The sequence below is a fragment of the Homalodisca vitripennis genome, chromosome 1 (assembly GCF_021130785.1).
Source record: "Homalodisca vitripennis isolate AUS2020 chromosome 1, UT_GWSS_2.1, whole genome shotgun sequence".
Lineage (NCBI taxonomy): Eukaryota > Metazoa > Arthropoda > Insecta > Hemiptera > Cicadellidae > Homalodisca > Homalodisca vitripennis.
The window spans coordinates 59,401,614-59,426,981 of record NC_060207.1 but is presented as its reverse complement, the minus strand read 5'-3'; the positions used below and the strand labels follow the sequence as shown (position 1 = coordinate 59,426,981).

At 32.8% G+C, this 25,368-nt stretch overlaps 1 protein-coding gene across 1 annotated transcript in view; it reads right to left on the bottom strand.

The window, feature by feature from the left end:
* Nucleotides 1-2,345: 2,345 nt before the first annotated feature.
* The window catches only part of LOC124362588 (putative protein kinase C delta type homolog), a 58,846-nt gene continuing 35,823 nt past the window's right edge, over nt 2,346-25,368 (bottom strand). Inside the window, exons 7-8 of the mRNA XM_046817235.1 lie at nt 18,732-18,861; nt 2,346-2,912 (exon numbers count right to left, since the gene is read on the bottom strand). Coding sequence (XP_046673191.1) covers nt 2,893-2,912; nt 18,732-18,861 — 150 coding nt within the window. The 3' untranslated portion in view covers nt 2,346-2,892. The remainder of the gene's footprint in view (nt 2,913-18,731; nt 18,862-25,368) is intronic.

Genomic DNA, 25,368 nt, shown 5'->3' with positions numbered 1-25,368 from the left:
ATCAGTGTTAGAATAAGACTTCACAGTCTAAGAAACACTCTTGCGAGTATTACGCAATGTGTACAAAAATGTGGTCCGCCTAATATGAAATTTAGTTTATCTGGAATAGGTTTAGTTCCACCAATTTCAGATAATCGCATCCATGGTGTACTGGATTTCTTGTAACAGTCTTTCAGTATGGTTTATATCTATTTTTGTATTTCAAGGATATAAATTAGGGAAAAGTAAACTATTTCAACATTAACAGTTATTTGTACAATACTTATGGTAAGACCTATTAAATGGTTAGCACATGTTAATATACTAATTGTAATACTTTTCATCATCTTGAAATCCTACAAGATTTACATAAGTAGTTTTAAGAAAATAAGTATTTTCTAAACATGTGGATTTATGAAATTATGTTTGTATAGTATTTATTGGTATAATGTTATCATGTTTTTCTCAAATCTGTATAGAGCAACTTTCTGAAAACTTTACAAAATATTAAAATCTTGTAGGAACAGCAGATCTAAGTTAAATTACCTGAAACTTGTAAGTTCTTTTCCATTTTGTTCTAAAATGCCAAGCTGGAAAAAAGCCTTTATTTTGTTTTGAAAAAAGTTACAAACATTTTAAAAGACAACCCTGATAACCTTAAGAGAAATTGATAAAATTTTACTAGTACAAAACTGTTTTTAGTTTATAAATACCTTTTAGTTTTTCGATTATTTTAAACAAGAACTAAGTTAAAATTATTTACAAATTATTTCCAATTTGAAACTTTTTATTAGTTAATACTGGCTAACGGGCCATTTAAGGCATATCTAAGAACTAAGTATCTACCAACTTTAGTTTGAAACTAAGGCATATATTTGTTATTGCATACTTAACAAAGATTTGTACTAACTTGAAACCATATGAGATGTACAGTAGAGTAACATTAAGAACACACATTGTTGTAAAAAATCTGAGAACTTTATAACCCTTTTTTTTACTGGGGCTTTTCCTAGTGCGCCAGGTGCAGCTCTATACTGTTGTCTCAACCTCGCCCCCCTGGACATTGTTATTCGGACTATGGCCAGGAGGAGTGCCTACTGTCTTCAGCAGATGGGACTCTGGTTGGGCTGCAGCAGTGGGCAATGTAGAATTAGCATCCTGATTCAGGAGGATGCTCTGCATATGATCTCTGATCAGACGCCACAAAAGTTTTCCTTTGACAAACCCTTTAGGATTGTCAAACCCTCTAGGGATGATTGGTTGGAGGGAAGGAAACCTCTTCCACCAGTGGAGCTTGAATGGTTCACAGACGGCTCTAAAACAGGCGCTGGAATTGTGGGAGTAAGACCATGTAGGGAACTGGTGGTCCCTATGGGTCCGTATCTGACAGTTTTTCAGTCGGAGGTCGCAGCCATTATGGAATGTGCTCGTGAGTATCTTCATCTGCGATATAGGAGCAAGACGATTAACATTTTCACGGATAGTCAGGCAGCACTGATGGTGCTGGACTCTTGTGTGTTTATTTCCAAACTAGTTTGGGATTGCTATCAATCCGTTTCCTCCCTTGCCAGAATCAACAATGTGACCGTTTGTTTGGTTCCTGGTTATGGAGGTATCCCTGGGAACGAAAGAGCTGATGCCCTGGCCAACCGGGGCTCAGCGTCAATTATAACGGGCCCTCAACCGTTCTGCAGTGTTCCAAGGTGTGAATCCTGTAGGGCTGTCTCGAAATGGGTTCGTGCGGAGCATGACAGAAGCTGGAGATTGCATCTGGGCTTGAGAATGAGCAGAATGGTATAAAATTCCTCCAGAGTGGCGTCGGTCCTTCTCTCATTAAATAGATCAATGTCTTCTCGGGTTATTGGTCTTATCACGGGACATGGTCACCTGAGGAAGCATTTTCACACAGTCAGCATCTTTCAGGAGGATCTGCTCTGTAGAAGTGTGATGAACAGGATGAAACTGCTGAGCACCTGCTCTTTGATTGCCCTTCAATAGCAAGGGAGCGGTATGCCATCTTTGGTAGTTTGGACAAGGGTGCAAACTGCTGAACTGCTTTAGTATGGAACTGCTGAAATCATAGACTGGTAGGCCTCATGGTGTGTTTACGGGGTGTGCAAAAAGCTCTTGAAGCTTAAGTGCATGGTAGTAGGCCGCTCCAAGGAGGAAAAAAACCCTTTTTTTGTTATAACATTTTTTTATATGATGCCTAGTAACAAACAATTATTTTTAGAATCTGTGAACAGCTGTCTCTTGAAATCTTAAAGAGATATTAAAAATGTACAAATAAAAAGGTTATTTAAAATCATTTAATATTTATTAAAAAAAACTATATTTTTTGTTTTTTTTAATAGCTAAGATAAAAATATAAACAGTGGCCATCTTGAAACTTTTAATTGGTTGAAACTATATAACTGACCTTTCCACTGTAAGAGTACTAATCTTGGTACCAATTGGTAATTCTGGAGGACATAATTTTCAAAAATTAAAAATTCTTCTGGAAATTCCATCATAAGTGTGATTGCAATAGATCAAGCTGTATGAAATTTACAAGAGATTCCCTCCGTCGTAAATTACACAAAGGTAGATTTTATCTATGAATATCATCAACGAAATCTACCTAAGCTGAAGGGGAATTGTTAGTTTTTGAGATTAATTTGAATAACACTGATTGATTTGATTTAATCGTATATTTCAACTCAAACTTTTATACAGCAACAATCTGGAATCAGTATGAAACATAATATATTTTATTAGATACTGGTTATAACCTGAAAATTTTAAAAGCCCTCCCTGCATTGTTTATGAAACCTAAATACCTAAACAAATAACCGTTGCACTTGGTTCCGGAGTGACAAAATATTCAGGTCGTGGCATGACTCCTGTCAAGATTCCATGAGGAGGAAAAGTGGACTACATCTCGGTAACATTATCTAGGAAAAAAGGAAGACCTATTAATCAACCCTTTTATCTCATCATCTGATATTATTAAACTAGCAATTATAAACATTTTTAACTCCATATACTTAATCAATGGTTTTCATTGATTCTACTGAAACACATCCAGTTATTGTAGAAGTTGTTGCTGCTGCAAGCATTTATATCGGAAGTTACTTCCGGGTCTAAGTTCATTTCTCAACTTGTCCAAGAAGTCTTTGGTCGGCTGAGCTGATCTTCTAGTTACTTCACAAGCATCTTTTCTAGAATATGATTTCTCCACCCCTGTTCTATTATGCCACTTTGAGTTAGCTTGGGAGTACTATTTGCGATATCCTGGAGGTAGTTTTCATGTGCGAGTTTTTACATGGCGTGACAACCTGAGTTTACTACTATGTGCGAGTGCTGTATCATTCAAACTACAAATTTGTGTAATTTTCTTTGCTTCTGTAAAAGTTCATGCAGTGTTTTATTTGACTTAGTAAAATTAATATTGACGAATATCATATAGCAAGGCTATTAACCAGTGTTGAAGGGGAAGAATTTGCCGCGATTCAATTACCGACTGGAGCATTTAGGAGACAGTAATAAGTTTTAATGTTATTTATTATTATAACTTATTTAAATGTAGGAAATAAGTATCAAGATATTTTTAGTATTATTTGATTGTTTACTAATATTTCAGTATAAAGTTATATTGATGTAACACCAAGTTCACTGAAATCTGCATACTGCCCTTAGGACAGAACTTCTAGGAGTTTTTCTGCATTTTTTCCAACCATAACCTTCATAATCCAAAAATTTACATATATAAGGCATATCCAGAAAGTAAGTGTACAGAGGCTCTCACGGCCGGAGGAATTATTTTTCAACATGTTGTCTACACTGCCAATCCTGCTTCCTTCCCTAAGCAACGACACCGGTTTAAGGTAAGTAAGTTGAGAACTGTTGTCGCATTGACAATACTATTTTGCAATCACATTTAAGCAAACTAATTACTAACATAGACCAAAAACTATACATTTTCTAAATATATCAAGTAACTATAAACAACTTTGATTTCTTCACTTTTACAATATCTCTTAAGGTTTCAAAATGGCAGCCGTCAAAGTTTGGAAAAGGAATGATTATATACAAGTTAATGTGTATTGTAATGCAAAACAAGAAAGATTATACAAATTCTCAGATTACTTACAATAATGTTTGTTCTTAAGTGTTTTTTGTATGTCGTATGATTTCCAGATAGCGGACATACAAAGATTTTTTAAGTAGTATACAATATTGCGGGATTAATTGTTAACACCATAACTGCCGTAGTTCTTAATAGATTCAGACCATAATTAATACAGAGGCTGTATTTGTATATAGTTTGGGTGAGTTCCTTAGCCAGCCCAAATAAAACGTTACAAGATGACATTAATTCGCATTTGGGCAATATTTTTATATCAGGTATTTCATAACATAAATCAAAATTGACACTTTTCTTTAAATGATAAAGCAATTTTAAGCAACATTTATTCTTATTTATTTTTTGATAATTCTCAAGGTTTCAAGATAGTGGATTTAAATTTAGAGAAGTATCTAATTGAACCATTATAATTAAATATGTTTTCAAAAATAATTATGGATTAATTGTAACTGAATCAAGTTCATATTATTACAAAAAATGTATATGTTTATAACAATTTTTGTATTGTAAGGTTTTAAGATTAATGAATTTATAAATGTTTGAAAGGGTTACGTTTATATTAACATGTCAACATGGAGAGTTATTATCCTATCAGTGTTGTGCAAATTAGTTTTCTAAACAAATAACACACCTTCAGTTTAACATTTAGATATGACGGCCACAAGTGAAATGTACTGTTCTTCTGACAGTGGGTAGAGATATTTAAATTACAAAACATAACATTTCATTATCAAAACTAAACGTGCCACTTCTGAAAATGTTACAATGTATAATACTAATGGTATAATGATAAAAAAATTAAGTGTACATTAATTTAATAAATCAAAATAACAAATATTGTATAGAAAAAGTTACAATTTTGAATAATAAAGCTGAAAAATTATTAATTTTTGGTTGATATCTCTAGCTTCTCTGGTTTCATGATTAACAACCTCAAACCTATTCCTAAAACTCCTAAGATCCGGCTGGTAGTAATGCTGTACACTTGGTGTTAATAGTCTACATACTAACCTCAGTAATCTACAGTTACTAATTATTTTTCAAATTCCACGCTCTATGGTTTTATTTTCAATTGATAAAACATAAACAAGGTGAACAAGAAGCACTTGCCAAATGCAATATTTGTAAACAAGATCAACTCTCATCAGAATATTTACGACGACGTAAAGCAGCTGGCTGGCTTACGTGGGTATTAATAGCTTCTGAACTCACAACAAATCACATCTCACAGTATGGAACAAACCAAATACTAATTTTAAAAGAAAGACCAATCACACGCGGAGAGAACACATTCGTCTTGTTAGGAGTCTCCCGCTGAACAGTAGACTGTGCTGGCCACTGGTGGAAAACGTCGGCATAAAGGAAAAATAACGAGACGCACTTGCCAAACCTTTGCTTTACTGTTATTTTGGGTGTTAATGAGAGTGTAACAATTAACTGTGCAGAAATATCCACTTTTTACTTTTCTGGAGAACTGTAGAATAAAAACAATTACAAGGAAATTATTTTTATTTTCAGTTCAAACAACCAGAATAAACAATATCCTATTTTTTTGTTAAAATTTACAACAAGTTATTCTTGTCTCATTGTGGGCGGTGTTCTCATTCTCTTGACAGAATGGAGGGTGTTATTTCTGACAAAACTTCAAAACTAAAATATATCTCTGTCGCATTCAAAAGTCACAAAAATGTTTAGTCTAGTAAAAAAATCATTTGAAATAAGTACTGATTGTTTTGAAATAGTTTAATGTTGTACATTAATTATTTTTAAGTTTTACAGTTTATATTATTTATTATTTATATTGTCTATTAATTCATTTTATTCAACAATAAACCATCAATCCACATGACTTATTTATATTTAATAGTGTGTATTTTAATCAAGAATGAATAAAATTTCAAAATGAAATATCTCTTCCAGCACAGTCTCGATAAAGGTTGATTTTGTGTGTGGCTATCTATCACTGTGGAATATCAAATTGAAGATATATTTTTTAGGTTATTTTGTTCAACCAATAACTCCACGATCTTCAAACCTTCAAATATTAAAATCATTATAAGCGTGTAAATGGTCAATAAACACAACGGTTAAATAAATAAAATGGTAGTCAATAAATTTATATAATGGTACAAAACGTGGGTCACTTGAAAATCATATTTTTAAACATATTAACTTTTATAACTTAAGTTATCACAAACTTCTCAGTACTATTTAGGCATAATTTTTTTTAACTTTATGTGATATCTATCCAAAACCACAAGTATGAACAAATATTGTTTTAAATAACTTGACAATTCTAATACACTTGCCTTCCTGTACCAAACCTTAATACCTCATATAGAACCAATCCTTTTCTAAACTTAAAACTGCCAATTTTAAATCTTAACGTGTATAAAATAATATGTACATATAACAGATGCTTGAATTGGTCAAAACTTATAAATTATATGCCACTTTTGGTCATTGATTTCTTGTACTTTTAAGACAATTTTTATTTGTAAACGAAGACAAATAACCAGAAATATTACTTTTCCTTCACAACCCTTCCATTTTCAAACATAACCTTTAAACAAAACTCACTATCCTCAGAACAATTAATTTTACACTGTTTTCATTGAGCCACTAAGTATATTCTGTACTTAGTATCATTACCTATCAGGTAGTCTGACAATTTCATTTCAGTTCTAGAGTGTTTTGAGGCTCCAACAAGGAAGCAATATTACTTTCACTTGTAAATACAATCATTTTGTCTCTTTTTGATATGATTAGGAACAGCAGAATCAAGAGAAAGTACATCATGCAGATCATGGCTGTCTCGTAGATTTCAAGGTAATATCTGACGACCAAAAATGTTTAATGTCTCCTATTTTTGTTGATTTTTTTAAAATAAATTTGCGAGTGGTGTTTATTCAAAAGCTAGGAGAAACGTGATCCTGTAATGTGAATGACCTGATTTCTAAACATCCCAGATTTCGTGTTCAATGTTTTTAAGATCTCAGTTTTAAGAAGGTAACATTGTCTGAAATAACTCATGTTACACAGATAAAGCAATTGAAGGTGTACAGAAGAAAATCTTTTCATGAGTGGCCTAGAAGTTTCCAGTGCTAGTTGAGTAGATCATCTCATTAAGCAGTGAGAGATTCATTAAAAAAATTAGAAAGCATAATAACAGTGTTCAGATCACACAACTTTAAGAAGTCTTATGTATTTTTACCTACATTCAGAGATAACTCACCATATCTGACCTTAACTGCTGTATCTTTATATTGCTAAAAAAACTACATGTAGTATGTACAGAAAAGATTCATGAGACGTTTTTCACCTGAAATCCACATGAAATTTCTTCTAGTTTTGAACATTATAATTAATATCATAAACATTGTTAAACAAAATATCATATATGTTATACTTTTCTCGTGATTTTCACCAAATCATTCATAAAAACCCCTTTGAATGGTTGTTTAAAGGGAATTTATATTCTAGTTGGTAAACCTGACTTGAGGAAACAAAATAAAAGTAAGGGAGGCGCAAAAGTCCTTTTAGGACTAAGCGCGGGGACAAACTGTGCTTTTCCCTCAGGAAAGGAAAAAAAACCTGATATTTCATTGCACACAAACATGGAATCAGCTGTTTAGTAAAACATAGAAATTGCAGACAAGATCAATCTAAAAATGACTGTTTTTGATATTTTTGTAACTGATTACCAAAATAGCATGTTAGCTTCAAATTAAATCATAATTTATCATTTAGTAAAAAATACAAATTAAATTCACTATATAAAAATAATGAAATCACCTAATTTAGATTTAACGCAACTAAGTTTATTCTAACTAAAAAAGAATATAATGAATAACTCAATTTTGTTACATAAGAAGAATATTAACATAAAGACTCAGTTTTTATATAGCATTTTACAAAATGTGTACAATAACGCAATTGCAATATGCATATTCTACAATAATTTCAACACTGCGTGTTCAAATTTAATAAGATTGTATAATAATTTTTATATGATGATTTTAATTTATTTTAATGATAAGTTATGATACAATTTGAAACTAACAGGCTATTTCGCTAATAAATTACAAAAAATGTCAAAAACAGTCAGACACAATCAACTTGACCACATTAATTTGCTGGTCTTGTTATTATGCACAACTTTGTCCATTTAATCTTTGCTGTATCTCATAGTTTCCAAGATCCCCTCAGTGTGCATACAATTTGGAACACACAGTATAATAAAATATATTGGAGGTAAATAATCTAATCACCAAATACTGACTCATGAAATATCTGATGGTAAAACACTCTGCCATTTTTGTTGATGTTGGCATTTATTTTTCTCATTTCATAAGATTCAAAACAAAATTTATAAAGTATAAGAACAGGTCTCAACTAAGATTTTTCACGGACATTTAATGAACTTGCTATCTGTGAACCAGATAAGCTTGAAAGCGATTATAATTTACAATTAAATTGTTATTTATAAATAATGTTTGGTGTCTCATTAGTGTTATTATATTTCTGTTGTAAGATCCCAGTTAATTGGTGGTAGGAAGGCTTTATAACAGTCTCGTCATAGTCAGGTGATGCCAAATTTAGCACGTATAAACAATACTGTAAATAAAATTAATTCTATTTGTAAGCTGTTGGCAGTGAAACACACACAGAGTTGCTGAGATACAACAGACACTATTAGGATCAAAGTTCAAACAAAACTACTTGCTCTCTTACTTGGTGAGTTGGAAATTCTTAAATGCTATTTTATTTATAAGGTACTCTTCTCCATGTGTGCTGGTCAAATAAATACAGCTTGGGGAAGACAAACAAATATGTTAATATCCCTCTAATGAGTACTCTTAGGTAGATTTTGTACACATCGATCTATTGCAACTGTCCTTGCCATAGCACATTAGAAAAATGCATATGTAACTCCACTGAACATGATCCCCAGATTCCATAACCACCCCCTGTTCCAAAGTGTTTATATTTACGTATCTAAGCTATTTAACGTGGTTTGTGGAAATTATAACTGACCCAAGAAAATCCCAAACATGTTGAGACTTAGATAGAACAAAAATTGATCTTATTAATATTTTGGATAAGGTCGTTGGAGAGCTTGGTATACAATTTCATTTCAATAAGACGGCCAATAAATTTTGTAAATATTAAGATCTTTGTTATTATGGACCAGAAGAAGAAAATAAAAACTCCTAAAATAAAAAATGGAATGCCAATAAAATTTCCTAAACCTTATGTAGTACACAATATTCTTGTGTACCAAACTGTTTTTGAGATATTGAGTACGTATAAATACCGTAAGGAAAGCTAAAACAAGTTCTGGTTTTATAAACATCTTTCCCACATTCACTGCCCAGCTTGGCACGCCATTAATTTCAACATAAAAACTGCATAACTCTGTGATTTATGGAGCTACAGACAGAATAATAAAAATATGTTCTGGAATGCTTATTTTGAACAATATTTTTTATCTCTAATTGTGTTTGAAATAATATGTACATTCCATCAGAAATAACTTATTCAATCCTCTATAACATTTCATTTGTCACAAAATCTACCAACTTCTTTTGACTGAGAAGTTTACACTCAGATGGGTATTAACATATGCTAATGGTGTAGTTACAGAATATTTTAAACATCAGAAAAGAGGTCCTTGTAGATACTTCTCATAGTAATTGTCTGGAGCAGTTCCTGGTATTGACTCCTTTGAAATATACTTGTTTACAAATGGTAACGGAACATCCAACAAAAAGTCTTAAAATGCACAAACACAGTAGTCAACAGTTAGAGTAATATCTTCATAGGTTTATGCTTTCAATAAATTAGCCAACAAATAAACTTGAATTCAGAATTCATTAATTACTACTACAACTAATGTACGAGTATACTTTCAACAGGATGTTAATTAAACCAGCATGAATTAGAAAAATTTCAAATCAAACAATACCATGTCCTCAGCTGTTATAGTATAGCGTATTATAGAGCAGAATAGTCAAACATTTGACTTTAATTCCATATCACCAATGTGTTGTAATGTAGAATGTTGGTTGAAACATTTTTTAAATGGTCAAACCTACAATTTATGTATGTATTCTGATTTCAATATTCCAAGAAATAAAAAACATCATTCTGCTAGATTTGTCATACTTGAGCATTAAATTGTATCTTGTTTTAAATTAAAATAATGTAACTTTGCAATATTTTACTTAATTATTTATTACTATTAGTGACAGATATTCATTTATAACAATACTGGTCTTAAAAACGTTTCCACTTCTTTTTAATTACAAATGACAAAGTTACAGTTGTTTTTCTACATTCCTTTGTCCAGTCTTTTATAATAGTATTAACTATAAATTATTAGCGCACAATAAACATTGAATATTTTTATAGAATCAAGAAATTTCAAGAATCAAGAAATTTATTGCAACATAACATCCACAGTTATACAACTATACATGTTGTGTGAACAGGTTGCTTGTCAATAATACATACTATATGGTAAAAAAAAATTCACTTTTTTTTAGTGAATTTGACAAAACATTGTTAATGTTAATGTATGAAATGTTGTACAAACTGTTTATATCATTCACTGTTTTAACAATATTGGACCTATATATTGTTCAACCTGGCACAGTCCTGTTTCCTTGCCTTTATTGATAATGATAAGAAAGGTAATCCACCTCATTGTCCATCAGTTACCAATAACCAATTTATGTTGCTATAAAATAACTAATATACAAAACCTGAATATTCAGAAAAATAAGAAACTCTTCATGGTTAATTTACACAAACATTAGAGACCACTATAATAATATGGTTGATAATTTTAGATTTTGGTCAGAAATTTATAACCCTGTTTCAGACTGTTTTAGTCTATAGCCCAATGAACTACTTGATCATTAAAACCACAATGGGAAGCTCGTTCAAGAACACAGCACCTTAGTGTTTAAACCGACATCGACAGCAAACACAATATTAATACCAGATAATATTATATTAGTTTTGCATGAAAAGCAAATAAGTGCAGAGAATTACCCAAATACAACAATTAATGGAATTTAAAGTAAATATTCCTACATAATTTGTTTTGTTGGTTCAAATCAATAATAAATTTAAAACTGTTCTGTGCATAAAAACCTCTGTTGATAATAACTATTATAATTTACTTTGGTATAAAAAATAAAATGTGGTATAATTGTAAACAGAGCCAAAAGTATTCTAACATGACAAAACGATTTTAACACCACTGTGCCTAACGAACCACAAAGGTGACTTCTCTCCTAATATAATAAGCTGATGTTCTATCTCCTGACTAAACTGTCCAAATCAGATCTCTTAGAGAGGCCAATTGGCAGTCCCAAGTCTGAGATGTGGACACAGATAATATGATATGTCACATACAGCCTCTTAGTGCCTTCCAAATGCTCCCCACATGTATCGTGTATCACATATACAGGGCGTTTCAAAAAGGACTTTACAACTTTGAAAATTCATATAAATTTTATTAAACAAGGTACAGAGCTGGTTTTTGTGTTATTTTAAAGGAAAAAACTTCAAGTTTTTTTACCTTAAACTAAAGATGTTCTATGTGGCTTCCGTTGGTTATTCTGCAGACATCCCATAGGTAGTCGATTTCTTCCCAGACTCGCACTAGCATTTTAGGTGTAACTTGCTCAGCAGCAGCGTAAATTCTTGCTCTAAATTCAGGTAGAGTGGCCAGCAAAGGAGGTACGTACACCATATCTTTTATGAAACCCCTGAAGAAAAAATCTAACGGTGTCAGGTCTGGGGAACGGGGGGCTATGTAATTGGTGCATCACGGCCAATCCAATGACCTAGGAAGTGGTCATTTAGAAAATCCCAGACGTCAGTCAGATAGTGTGGTGGTGCGCCATCCTGCATAAAGAAAACATTTCGATCTCGCATAAAGAAAACATTGATGGTTCTCTCTTGGAAAAAAAGGGGCCGTACACTTTCCTCTTGCTCAACGCACAAAAAACGTTCACTTTAGGGCTATCACGAACATGTTGTAATGTTTCATGTGGATTTTCCCTGCCTCAAATCCTACAGTTATGTGTGTTTACCTTGCCACTTAAGTGAAAAGTGGACTCCAGAAAAGATTATGTTGTCCAAGAAATGTTCATCATCATCCACTCGATTTAACATATCCACACAGAAGTTCCTACAGGCAATCTTATCAGTAATTGCTTGTAAAAGCGAATATCGGTATAGTTTCAAGTGCAAACATTTTCTTAACACACGCCAAATCGTTGTATGTGGTACTTGCAGCTCACGAGATGCACGCCGGGTCGATTTCGTAGGGCTATTTACTAAACATTGTCTCACTTGCTCAACGACTTCATCAGATGTGCTGGGACGACCTGAGGATTTTTTATGTTTCACTGAGCACCCTGTTTCTACAAAACAACTATGCCACTCATAAATTGTAGGCCTACTAGGAGGATTTTTAGCGTACGAAAATTACGCTGAACTGTTGTCATAGACTTCGATTCTTCAAAACAAGACACACACAACTAGCACGCTCCGGTCCAGTGAAGACAGCCATGTTTAACGTAACTTAACTGTCACTAGCGCTTGTGTGGCCGATTAGGCACTAGCGGAATACGCAAGTCAAAACTTGAACTGTTTTCCTTTAAAACAACACCAAAACCAGCTCTGTACCTTGTTTAATAAATTTTATATGAATTTTTAAAGTTGTAAAGTCCTTTTTGAAACGCCCTGTATTAAGCAGATTTTTCCTGACTAAACTGTCTAAATCAGATCTCTTAGGGAGACCAACTGGCAGTCTCTAGTCTGAGATGTGGATAGGGTAAGAAGGTACAAGTGTCATAAACTTAGTGCCGTCCACATGCTCCCCACAATCTGGTTACAGCTCTGCTGTGTATCACAGTATGATACATTCTAAGCTGATGTTCTTCCTCCAAGCTGTACAAATTAAAATATCTTCGACAGACCAATTGGCAGTCTGAGATGTGGACACAAATATATCTGAGATATAAGTGCCTTCTATCTGTTCCCCGCAATCTGGTTACAGAGCTGTTATGTATCACAGTATCACACATAAAAGCATAATTGTTCTCATTATAGTAAATTATAATAATCAGGTTTAATATAATTAATGGAAGATTGGTTTTAAAAATCATCTTTTTGCCCTTAGTATTATTACCTAACTACCAGAGAGAAAATTTATTATAAAATACCTGTAAACTAATATATTTGTTACCAATAATGAATAAATTATAATATCTCTTAAAGTACCAAAGACCATTGTACACAATTTTATACCTTTTATCCAGTGAATTTTTATTAATTACATAAAAAATGGTATTTTAAAAATTTTTTTGTTACTATACATGAGAGTCATCCTTAAAGTTTTTAGATTTCTAAGTTTAAATTTGTCAATTTTCAGCCTGATTTTCAACAATTTTTCAACCTTTTTATTTACTTTACCTCAAGAAGAGTGTGTAGAACATCTCAATTTTACTTATAGTATTACACCAATGTCGTGTGCAACAATAATCTAGAATGGTAGCTCTGAGTTTTGAAAGATTAAAAGGAATGTTATGATGATGGCTCTGGTTATATATAATTTAAAATAAGGAAATTACTAAAAGAATCCTTATGATTTTGGAATCCAGGTGCCAGGAATATTTCCAAGCCAGACAGAAATAGAAGTAGGGACAACTACACAATTGGCTTTATGAGATTTAAACTCAGAAACAAAGCTTTTTAATGATTTTCAACTTATACAAAATGTTAAAATAATTACTTATTGTGATATATTTAAAAATAATTATACAACAAACGCTGATGTGTGCAGCATGTGTTATGCAATAGGCCTGTAATGTGCAGTGACATTATTTGTGTTTCTATGGACTTTCTCAGGTGTACGTTTAATTATTAATACATGTGTTGTTGTCAAGTTTGATTTTTGCATGTCTAATTCCATAGTAGTTTTGCCACTTGAAGAAAAAAATAGATTTTAGTCAATCAAATATAGTGTTCCATTTTTATAACATGCAACAATTGCAATTGTCTAAAATTCTATTTCCTTGCAATTAGATTTACGCTATCCAAGCTTCAGAAACAGTAGATACTAACTAGTGCATAAAAGATACTTTTTTTACTATGTTTACTATCAAGAGTTAGTAATCATTTACAAACAAAATTTTAATATCAATATGTAATGTACGACCTAGTCTTTAAGGAAGAAATCTGGCAAAGAAAGATCATTTTTAAATAAATAGATGTAATACAATGAAAATTACTTAAAATTATGTTTTAATACACCTCATTATTTACATTAATGACTTAATAATAATTTATTAGTTTAATTTAAGACCAGCGCAGCACAGGCTCCAGGCTTTCGAAGACCTGCCATCTGAGACCTGCCAGGCTTTAGGCCTACACGATAAACCATAATGTTCTCTCTATTTAAGTTTTGTTTTATTTGAGAATTAAAATTTTAAGTGGTTTCTTTTATTTGTTTAGTTTTACATATAACTTTGTAAAACATTACAATATTATTTTATTTAAATACCTACACGACTTGACGCATGCCATGCAATATTGTAAAAATTGTTATTACGGCAATAAAGAAATTTATTTAACAAATTAACAAGTGTCTTTGTGAAATTTTAATTTTTTTATATTGTCTATTAAGTCATATTCACTATCTGTGTTCTTGTCATAACGCAAACGAAGCCGATTATTGAATATTTCAATGGTACATTATATTTCCATGATACATTATACACTAGAAAAAAATACTACAGGACGGGCGATATACAATAACAAGCAGTTGTAGCTGTCTGCACTATGCAACTACAGCAAACTCACTAATGTGTAAACACTCATGACAGAAGACCAAAAGTACTGATATCTAACAGAAAATGCCAGAACTATTTGTGCAATGCACGGTTTTCAAAGAAATGCTTCTTGCATAATATTATGGCAGGCAACAGAATAAAACAGGAACAATATAACAATGTGTAATATTATGTCATTAGCACAATTTTATGCAATCGCTATGAACGTAACATTACAAACAGTAAACAGGTTAACTTATATCTGTACAATTGCTTAATATACTCAACTATACATTACTAAAAATATATGAACTCTCCAGTTATTATTGTTTATACCGTTATAGACACTAAATATGTTTAAACCTATATCTAATTAAATTAGTGAGCTAATGACGAAGTTCTAGAGAAGCCATTTAATCCTTACTAAAAAAATCACATTAGAGAATTACTGAGCACAGATACCCATTATGCATCGTTTGGAGCTTATTACTGAACCAGCAACTTTGTCTTTGATTGAAACTACATTTGCCTATTTGTTATTGAACTCTTTACTGCTTGGCAGAATACTTTTGACATACTTAGTTAGAAATGTTACATTAGTTACCTTTCCCCAAAAATAAAAATTACATTGGATATGTGTAATTATCAATAACTACAACCAATTGGAAATTATTTCCAATTGCACCAAGAATCTTCAACATATGTTAAGATGTGTTATGGCATAGATTGAAATCTTTGGTAACTGGCAGATAAACAATAGTTTTCTAGGGGTGATTTTGAGCGATACCATGGCAATTTACACCTTCTACATCTTCACGCCTTCTTGGGAAAATTGTGAAAAGCAATAAACACTCCTTTCAGAGTCGAGGACATTTTGATTGTGCATTGCTTGCGTCTGTCTTCCAAACATGCAGTTTTTGCCCATTATAGTGCATCATCATTGAGGACCGTCATCAATGAGCATCTTACTAGCTCCAACAAAGCGTTGTTGGAGAGGGCGCTGTATATCTTCAGTCAGAGGAAATTTCACTGCCGAAAGTTGTTGATCAAGCTGCAAGGGGATGACGCCACTATCAGAGTGATGGAATTTCAGGACCTCGATCGCAATGACTGTTAATTTTAACCCTTGAAGTGGTATGCATAAATTGCTGCTACCTTTTATTTTATGGTCATTATTTATTTCACAGTACGATAAATGCTTCAACTGTTAAGAGTCTGACTTTCAATGGACAAGAAATAATTTTATTTTGAGGCACTACTTCATTTAATATTCTCAAAAAGGTAATTTTTATTCCTTTTCTAAAGTATGGTAAAATTTTTTTGTGCTACTATTTTTAGAACAAATAGTGGCAGTCAACCTTATAGGGATAGGGTATAACTAGATCGATTGTACAAGTTTTAATTAATATTTTATAAAACATTTAACTTCAATAAATGTTTATTGTCATAAGCAGGAATTTAGTCCTTTCATTCAGTGTTGTACTATGAAAAAAAGTTAATTTTTTATTAATAGAAACATTTTAATGAAAGATAATTTCCAAAATTAAATTATTATTATTATTAATTTCCTACAGAACTCTTTAAATTGCCGACCACTGGAAATCTAGTCACAGTTATTCTTTCTTTTGTATTAACAGAATAAATTCAATCAGTATTAGTATTAGTATTTTCAATAGCAATAACATCACTTTTTACTTTAGACTGTTTCACTGTAATATTATGAGTTATTCTAAAAACTGACAAATTTTGAGTTCATTTGGAACCACTGAGTACTGAACTGGATATTATAGTATTGACGAAGTGTTGGCTGAGTGATAGAGAGGTGGGATTTGACATCGGGCAGTAGGACTTATGCACAATGCAACAGCAATGATGGTATTATTTTTTATGTTAATAAACATCTTTAACTGAATGTTAAACAAGTGACATTAAGGAATGTGTACGGAATTAGTTTGGACTTTGTTTACTTATATAAACCATTTAATTTATTACTGTTTATAGAACTTTCAATAGTGATTGTATAAGATTTATAAATGAATTATCTAGTTATGAGCATTTAAAAAATAATAACATATTTATATTTTTGGGTAAAACAAACATAGACCTTCTAAACAATTATTTTCTTGTGGGTATGTACTTAGTTTACAAGGACTCATGTGCAAAGTGTGACCAAACAAACAAGAGAAACAGAACATAGTTTATCTTGTAACAATCACATATTTGTATGGTACAGTGACATGAGTGAAGTACAGTCATAGCTACACTGCACACAACAATGACTGACCACTACAGCACAGCTCTCACGATCACTGCCACTGCCATTGCACACTCACGTTTGGCTACTGACACAATACCACTTACCCAAATTGGCAACCCATTTTTAACTCCAATGATGTCAATCCTGTGTTGGAGATATTAATCAGTACAGTGATTTAATTTATTGAACAGTTAAAAAAAATCTCTTAACGATCCGTAGAGATTTGGATCTTTTTATATATGGCACCAGATTACGTGTTAGAGGTCTTCTTTCATTTGTTTCATTCATTCATTCATAATTGTCTGGCTGGAAGCTGCAAATATATGGACAGAATTTCTCATTTGGAGAACCTGCTCAGTGGTGCAGGTTGGTACCTTGTTACCCTATATTGTTGTTATGTTAGTCCATTGGACATAAATCTACTCAAAGACAAACTTTCCTATTATAACTCCAGATGATAGTAGCTGAATGTGTGTATAGTGTTCGCCAAAGAAAATTATGTTTAATATCTTTGTTAAGCATCTAACTAATTTAATCCGTCATCTAGAACTGAGAGGCCATTCTTTAGACTGTAGGAACTGTACTTGGGTTGCTCATGCTAGGGAAACCACAGGACTAAAAATGCTCAAGCAAAGTTGTCTCCCTTTTGATAAGTCAATAAGGCAATGAAATATATTTTGTCTTATGCACTTTCAAGATCCAATAACCAGGAGTTCAAGTAACCATGACTTAAGTTTATAACATTCACAACCACTAGTATTTGGCATCCAAATCTAATTTTATATTACACAGTCAACTTTTCAACTACACAGTAACTGTACTTATGTATAAATATTTTGTATTAAATTGGTCAGATTTATCAATCAAATTGTTATATAAATGAATTTATTTCAAAATCAAACCATAACTGAATCTTGGTAAACATTCTAAATAAATGTACTGTTAATTAAAAATGAGTATGAAATCAATATAAACTGAAATTTAAGAACAACCACAAAAAAACTAACTAATCTTAGGTCGTAATTGGTGATAAGATTTTCTACACAAGTATGGGGTGCATCTGTAAAATAAGTATCGCTCTGAAATTAAAGAAAAATAAATAAATAATTACTTTAAGATAATTTTATTTTTACACAAAAGCTTGTCTCTTTAACTATTTTTTGACAGCTTTCATAAGTATCTGCTAAAACAAAATTTAGACAAGATCTGTATTTAAAAAAAAATGTATTTAAAGAGAATTTTCTATAAGCAATTTGTCAATTTTTGTGATAATCCACTCAGTTGAAAGGTTTCATCAATGTACATATTTTTTAATTCTGTGGATCTAAAATTCAATGCATTAATAAACAATAATACAGCAGTTTTGAGATTCCAAAACAATGTTATACACTGACGATATTATTGTTGGGGGTAAAACATACTTAGATTTTCATTACTGCTTCCACAAAAAGCAAATGAACAAGCAGTATTCTGAAATGATCAAATACAGTGAAAGAAGCACACTAAGAAAACTCACCCTCACACTTGAGACCCTGACGGAAGAGACCATACAGCAGAGAGCCGCAATGGTCACAGAAAGTGGGAGACATGAAGTTGTGAGGTCGGAATCTGTGAGGAACGTCCAGTTTAAACCTTTCCCGCAGGTACTGAAAAATAACAAAGTGAAAAGAATGACCAACTAAACTTCAACACCAAATATGGTTAGAATTTAAACAACAACACAATACTAAAATTTTCCCACCTACTCAAATCTGGTCTTTATGTCATATTGGGAGTACCTGTTAAAATATCTCTAGTGATTGTCTTATAATGTAAAAAAGATGACTAGGTTATAGGTATTCCTTCAACTGATGTCAGGGAAGGCACCACATAAAATACTTTCAGGTTCACTTTACTCTGAAACTGAAATATTTGACATTTGGGTTAGAAGTTACTTACTGGTAAAACCTATAGTAGCAGCTGAAAGTAGAAGAGAACATAAGATTGGTGTAAACTATGACCAGCTTGAAAAAGTCTATATTAATTGTTGGACTTTGATTGACCCCTTACTTCTTTTGTATTTTGTTGCTGCATATTGAGTAAATTCAGGAAAAAAGCCATCATATCTTTGGCTGCATAGTGTGCTGCCATAATCTTGATCATGGCCCCACTTGTGAGTGTGTGTGTCTTAAAATCAATAAAGTGTGTGTAGGCGTCTCTAATTACAATAGCAGAAAGTTAAGGTAGCATATGAATAACACAGCTCTTAGAGTAGTGAAAATGTGTTTTGTCCAAAAACCACCTCAGAATATGTGAAAGCCAAGACTAATTACAACTTCACTAAATTCTCAATGTCGCTATGAAGATGGTGAGACAAAACGTTTAAAAATGAAGTCGTATTCCCAAACCAGATTCTTGACAATCAATGAATTTCAGTTGATTCAGTCTTGAACATTTCAGTACATCTGAATTCGAAACTAATCAAGAATGTTGTATACACTTATTAATTTCCTATTTAGTTTCTATATGCAAAGTAATACTTTTTATTATTCCTAATTGTGCTCTAGTACGACATATACATTTTATGCAATTTTGTAGGTTAAACTAAGCACTGCATTTTGTAAAATGATGTAAAACTAAAGTAAAAGACTGAAATGAATACTGAATCAGAGCCTAGGCACTCAATCCAGATTCATTACTTCAAAATACTGTTGAATTGATGCAGTGTTAAAGGGATGGAGTTCTTAAGCCCAATAATTCCCGAAACTCCAGAAGTCCCAACATCAGAAGCAGATACAATAGGAGCCACGTAGCTGTATGCTACCAAAGTTGTACGGTTGTGCATAAAAACATCAGTGTGTGTGTATTAACTAAAGAGTAGGGAAGGTAAGCGCTGGCAGTGTCTATTCTATGTTTGCAGAAACACGTGCAGTTTACCCCGCACCAAGGTCCACCACCACAATCACTGGCAAAGGTCACATGCACACACAGCTACACACCTTCTACTGTACAGTCCTCACAGGCTCAAATCAGGTTGGGAAATAGATGAAAAATCTAAAAACTAAATGAAAATAAAAAAAATTGTTAAGCTTGAAGGGGCCTATAAAAGAAGACAGAGATGGCTGTAGGATCAGAGAGACATTCAGTGGATGAAATACTTGAATTCAACCAAGGTTACACACTTACTTGTTAAGCGACAGAAATCAATAATAGTCTACATCTCAGGGGAAAATTGTAAAAGAAATGAGGGGAGCCGCCCTGAGTAACCCTAGAAGCAGTACTGTATAGGGAGGGGATGAGGAAAAGCACATCCCAGGAAAAGTAGAGTGAGGATATAGCATGTGGAGTTTCCCATAACATTCTTAAGCAAAAAAAAGATGTTAGACCTGTTAGAAGTAGTATTTTAGCTAGTCTTTGTGACAATGTTTCAATGTTAAGGTTCTGCGGAATACAAAAAAACACAAGGTTACTGGGTAATCTTTTGTTGTGATTAAGTATTATCTCGTTCACTTGTGGCACAGAAAAAGAAGCTAAGATACCTGTTAGAATACCAGGCTCAAGTTTATGCTGGAGGAACAGATTTTTAGGAGCAAAGGATAATTATAAATTAAAATAATCTTACATCATACTGATTGATAATAAGTTTAAAAATTAATAAAGCATCCATACAAATCATTCACTCATTTAGCCCCAAAACATGTCACCGGTGGGCGGTAACCTAGACCCCTTCACACACACCGCTCACACACTTCCAAGAATCCCGCTCTGAAACGAAAATGCATGCCCAGATTTCTGATATCATCAGGAAGTGCATTCCACAGTTGGCAGGCAGTAACAGTGAACGATTTATTGAAGAAACTGGAACAATGGATAGGAATAGACAGAAGAGATGCTCCCCTACAAGTAGATTTCACTGATGTTGGAAATTTAAATAAACCTTTCGGACAGTTAAGAAGGTAATTTAAAAGTGATTATTGCAGGAAGAATAACAAGAATATGATCTACTCAGAGTTCATTCAGTATCATTATGAATAGCTGTTGAAAAACAAGGGTGACATGATCCATCCTAAAATTAAAAATAAACCTGATGCACTTGTTTTGAGCTCATTGTAGTCTATCAAAGACCTCAACATTCTTATAATTGTATATAACATCATAGTAGTTAGAATGTGGTATAATCACGGTCTTTGTCAGCAGAATTTTCACATTAAGGGGTAAAAATAGAACAAAACTTTTCAAACTGTGAATACCAGCAAAGACCATATTACATTAACGGCCCAGTCAGTCCATACCATGTGTCTTGTCTTAATTAATCCAAGGTTCTTTACTCTAACACAATATTAAAGTTTGTTATTGTTGAATTTAAGTCTCAGTGCAGTAATCAAGTCAATTTTACTAAGTATTCTGGAGAAGCCAATAAGTATAGTCTGAGTCTTACTTTCATTGAGTTTGAGTCCATGTCTGAAAGAAAATTTTGCAACTGTATCAATATTACTATTCATAAAAGTTATAACAGCATATATGTTGTGAATGTTGAGTTTAGCTCCAGTTCACCTTCCTCTTGGTGCAACGGCTAAAATCTGACACTGTTGCAGATGTGACACCCGTCATCAGAGTGGAAGAGATCCAAAAGTCTGCAACATTGTCAGATTTTAGCCGTTGTACTAAGAGGAAGGTGAACTGGAGCTAAACTCAACATTCACATTGAATCAACCCTTCCTACCATAGCCTCATTATGTGTAGTGTTTATGTTGTTCAGATGTGTCCATACTCAAGGTGATAAAGAGACGACATGATCTATACAATCTTGGATTAAAACAAAAATGCAATCAGATTTAAAAAAAAGATTTGACATTGATAAATCATATAAAGTTTCTACTGTTAATAAAACAGGGTGGCTGACGAATGTCAGAGACTATATGGGCCAAAATCATTTATTTTTCTATACGGATGGCTCTAGATTGAAGATTGGTTCAGGACTAGGAGTCTTTAGACAAAGTACAAGATACGCTGAGGTCCTAATCTAAACAGCTAATATCTTCCAGGCTAGAATTGAAGCCAGAGAGTTCTGTACATAGCTAATGGAAGCAAAATAGAACAGAAGAGTCTTATCACACAGCCAAACAACTCTAAAATCTTGGAGTTTGATTTAAGGCTTGTTATGGAGCTATTAAAGTCATTATCTTGGGGGTGTAATTTTGTAAACCACCATTCAAAACATGTAATTATTAAAACAGATTTAATTGAGCATGATTTTACCAAGGGCGGCACCTACTCATTTGAATGTGCAAAGCGTCAGACTGCCTTCTTAGAATAATTATAAAATTTCATAATAATTTTCAAATTTGTAGTTTGAATGAAAAAAACTCAAAAATCTGGTATCCTTTTTCCATTGTTATCAAGATAAAAGCTAGAAGTTATTGTATGTACATTATTTGCTACTCGCAGAAATAAACAAGCTAATGTTTAATGTAACCGCCATTATTGTAGCTCTAAAAGTGTTTTAGGAGTTATAGTTGTCATAAAACAGATTTTTAAATTATGTCAAAATTTGAAAAATTATCTTTGTAATCATTGTCTGTCACCAGTCATCATAATACGCTTCTAAAAGGAACCAACCATTTAGTAGGTTGTTGCATCATCTGATACAAAAACTCTGGGTCAATATATATATATATATATTTTGGTACGCACGTTGATGTTGTAATAAAACCATGAATCAAACTTTCTTTTATTATGAAGGGTAATTTGAAGTACGAAATCATATTGTTCAATGTATCTTCACATCATTATTTCATTTGATGTAAACCTATTATTGTTTTTCCAGTCGTGATATATATATACTACACACGAGGATTATTCCTAAAGTAACTGCCATTTGGTTAATAAAAAAACAACCATTCGTATAAACATATTTTATTATGCACATTTAAAACTATACATTTCCCCTATTTTTCTACATAATTACCATTAAGATTTAGATACATCATATCTTTTGACTAATTTAGAAATGCCTTCTCAAAAAATGTTCCATGTGCCTTTAGCCAGCCAGTGACAGAGTCTTTGAGTTCATCATCTATAAACGCTGAGAGCCAAATTAGCAGTTAGGAAATTTTGGAAAATTGTTCCGAAAACTCAGATATTGTAAAACATTGATCTTCCCTAACTGTTTCGTTGATCGGCAATAAGTTCATCACTCACCATTGATGATCTGGCCACTCTTTCCTTCATTCGTAAAACAAACCCATTCACATACACTCCTGTCATCCATAACGTTTGGCCCATAAACAGCGCAAAGTTCTCTATAAATAACTGCTGCTGAATATTGTTTGGCTGTAAAAAAATTAATTACAGCACACACTTTGCATTTGCCGGAAAATTAAATTGCAAATACATTATGCAAAGCTATAGAAAAGGAAAGAGTGCTTGTTCAACCTCCTAACTGCCACGGTTAGATGCCGACTGACATGCAGAGCTTGTCAATGTGTGAGAGAGAATACTACCCCAAGTACTAATGATGCTAATAGGGAACTGTAGGGGATGGACCGAAAGAGAGCATGGAGAGGTAGACTTCTACCTTACCCAGCTTCTCACTGGGCACGGTTGTTTCGGCTTCTACCTTAACAGAATGGGGAAGATCCCGAGTCCGGAATGCCAGTACGGGGATTCGGATGCGGACGATGCCCTGCACACCTTCTTCAAATGTAGAAGGTGGGAAACGGAGAGAAGGGAGCTGGAGGCAGCTATCGGGCATGTTTCGCCGGAGACTCTTATAGAAGAGATGTTGTCCAGTCCTGAATCGTGGAACGCTGTCGCTGCGTTCTGCAAGAGGGTGCTAAGGCAAAAAAGAAGAGAGCAGCTATAAAGCACCAGAATAGCTCATGCTGGTGGATTTTAGAATGAAGTAATGCCCATTGGGGGAACGATGGCACCCTCTTGAAGTAGTTGCAGAGATGCGTTCCCGAGAGGGTTTCCAATGCCTGGACCGGTAGGTTTTTAGTGGGTGAGAGTCCCACACACCAGGGCGAACACCTGTCCCTGACGGTGCATAATGCATTTTCCTATCGTAAAAAAAAAAAAAAGAAAAAAAAAAAGAAGAACTGTGGTTACTTTTGGAATAGATATTGTATATAAAGTGTGAGTTACAAGTGTTGATACACTCTGTTTAGTTTTTGATGGAGGGATGGAAACAAGGCCATCTTTCTAGGAAATAAATAGAAGTGATTTTCTAGTCACTGTTACAACTTTGCCAAAGTTGTTAAGTTCCATCCCTCTATCTTTATCCATCTCAAACTAAATAGTGTGTCCATACTTTTAACTAACTGTATAAAACATTATGCAATCATTAGTATATAAAAATTATGTTTCATAATTCAACTATCTTAGCTCTAGAATAAAGTACCTGTAAATTACTAATTTCCATGAGTCCAGCAGATTTTACATTTGAAGGGTACAGGGGAAGAAGGGGGAATGTCACTTTTAACTTTTTTAGTAAATCAAATATGACTTTCTTGATACTTATAAGGCATTGATAAAATAGTTACTTTTCACATTATATTTGGTAGTAATTTTTTGTTCAAAAATAGAACAAATGTACGTTTTGAAATTATAATAAGATTATTTTAATGCTATAACTGACTTAAGACTCGTGGTGAGTCCTTTGTATGTGTTACCTCATTGGCAAAACACATGCGAGTCTTTTGATTAAGGTTTTTTAATATTATATTTATTTGCATCTGAAAACAGCTATATGATGTAATCTACAAATTCTTGCACTTCAAAAGAAATGCTGAGTAGTTTGATATATGACACTTAAGATTTACATGAACTTTGATGTTGATGTTGTGCTCCATGTCTCTTCAGCTACGATCTAGTCATCTGTTTTATGCTGCTGCTTTATCAATATCATTAAAGATTCTAATATAGGCGTGGTTTTGCAAGTTTATATTTTGGCAAAAGAACTCAAGAGCAAGACTTTCAGTTTTTTGCTTTTCATAAGAAACCAATGAAATTTTCTGTTTAAGTTATTATGTTAAGTAATAATTTTACATTAGACAATGTAGAATTATAAGCTTCTGGTTTAGTGTTTGTTTGATATTTTTTATATAATGTATGTAAGTTGTATAATTTATAGGTTCTAATGTTTAATTAGATATAAAATATAAATTTTAAAG